Source organism: Prionailurus viverrinus, unplaced genomic scaffold (genome assembly GCF_022837055.1).
Source record: "Prionailurus viverrinus isolate Anna unplaced genomic scaffold, UM_Priviv_1.0 scaffold_35, whole genome shotgun sequence".
Classification (NCBI taxonomy): Eukaryota; Metazoa; Chordata; class Mammalia; order Carnivora; family Felidae; genus Prionailurus; species Prionailurus viverrinus.
In genome coordinates, this window is record NW_025927605.1 from 3,646,685 (window position 1) to 3,648,256 (window position 1,572).

The window sequence follows — 1,572 nt, forward strand, 5'->3', positions numbered from 1 at the left end:
TGAAGAATATGTTTAATAAAGAATGAGATAAGAATAAAAAAGAGGCTGTGTCTTCCAGAATCTAAAAACCATCCAGAGAAATGCAACACAAAATACATGACGGCAACATTAATGCTCAATGAACTACAAATCATGACAGTGACGGGAACCATAAAGGTGACTGTCTGCCGTAATTGGGGGTAGACAGCATGATCCAAAGTTAGAAACATCCAAGAAAACCCATTCCAGTGGTAGAGATCAGCAACATCACATGCTCATAGGCAGCTGCTCCCTTCCTCACTGATCAACAATGACCCACAAAATTGGAACTTTTCCTCTTCTTGCATGCCTACTCCATCCTCTGCGGATGTGATTTCCTCCCCACTGATCACTGGAAGAAATGCACAACCAAAGACAGGATTGCCTTCATCCCATCCTGCTGGGGGATGTAGCAGGGAACAAAAAGATGTAATTGCAAGTGCCACCTATCACATGAAGCCCTCTGGTAGAAAGATGAGGAAAGACTGGTCCAGAAGATGCCAGAGGGTATAAGTCAGAAGGAAAAGCAGACCAGATAGAATTCATCAAATCTAGAAAAGAAAATATTGTTTCCCTCAAGTTTAAACCATTACATAGACAAACATTAAAGTGAAATATCATAATTACTTAAATATTAGGTAAACAAACACAAGGAAGATGTGTTGACAACTCACCATGGACGGGCAGTATATAAGAGGCCAAGGCGCAAGGAGACGTGAAATTCAAGCTCTTCACTCTCCTGGAAACTATCCCAGAACCTCCACCCTCTGACACCATGGTCAACTCCTGTTGTGGCTCCGTCTGCTCTGACCAGGGCTGTGGCCAGGAGACTTGTTGCCGCCCCAGCTGCTGCCAGACCACCTGCTGTAGGACCACCTGCTGTCGCCCCAGCTGCTGTGGCTCCAGCTGCTGCCAGCCTTGCTGCCGCCCCACCTGCTGCCAGACCACCTGCTGCAGGACCACTTGCTGCCGCCCCAGCTGCTGTGGTTCCAGCTGCTGCAGGCCCAGCTGCTGCATCTCTAGCTGCTGCCGGCCCTGCTGTGGGGGTTCCAGCTGCTGTGGCTCCAGCTGCTGCCAGCCTTGCTGCCGCCCCACCTGCTGCCAGACCACCTGCTGCAGGACCACCTGCTGCCGCCCCACCTGCTGTGTGTCCAGCTGCTGCCGCCCCTGCTGTGGGGGTTCCAGCGGCTGTGGCTCGAATTGCTGCGGCTCCAGCTGCTGCCAGCCTTGCTGCCGCCCCACCTGCTGCCAGACCACCTGCTGCCGGACCACCTGCTGCCGCCCCACCTGCTGTGTGTCCAGCTGCTGCCGCCCCAGCTGTTGCTAGACCCCCTGCCACCACCCAACCTGCTCTAGTGGCTCTTGCTGCTGCTGAGTGCCCTGACCTGCACCCTGCTGTTTTCGTCAGCCAATCTCCTTCATGTCGTCCAACGGGGAGCTGAATCATGTGAGGCCAACTGTAAAACCTCAGTTCCCAGTGATTTTTCAACTGGTTGGCCTTGGAATATACCACCGCACCGCCCAATTCCCTCCCACCTCTTTCTTATGATGTCC

The 1,572-nt window shown here is 52.9% G+C and overlaps 1 protein-coding gene across 1 annotated transcript; it reads left to right on the plus strand.

Moving 5' to 3' along the window:
- The first annotated feature begins 793 nt into the window (after positions 1-793).
- LOC125158571 (keratin-associated protein 4-2-like) lies at positions 794-1,345 on the plus strand. The gene has a single exon (XM_047845830.1). The coding sequence runs from the start codon at positions 794-796 to the stop codon at positions 1,343-1,345; it is 552 nt and encodes a 183-aa protein (XP_047701786.1).
- The last annotated feature ends 227 nt before the right edge of the window (positions 1,346-1,572 follow it).

What these genes read in the sequence shown, in the direction of transcription:
- LOC125158571 (XM_047845830.1), top strand. Translation starts at nt 794, where the DNA reads ATGGTCAACTCCTGTTGTGGCTCCGTCTGCTCTGACCAGGGCTGTGGC.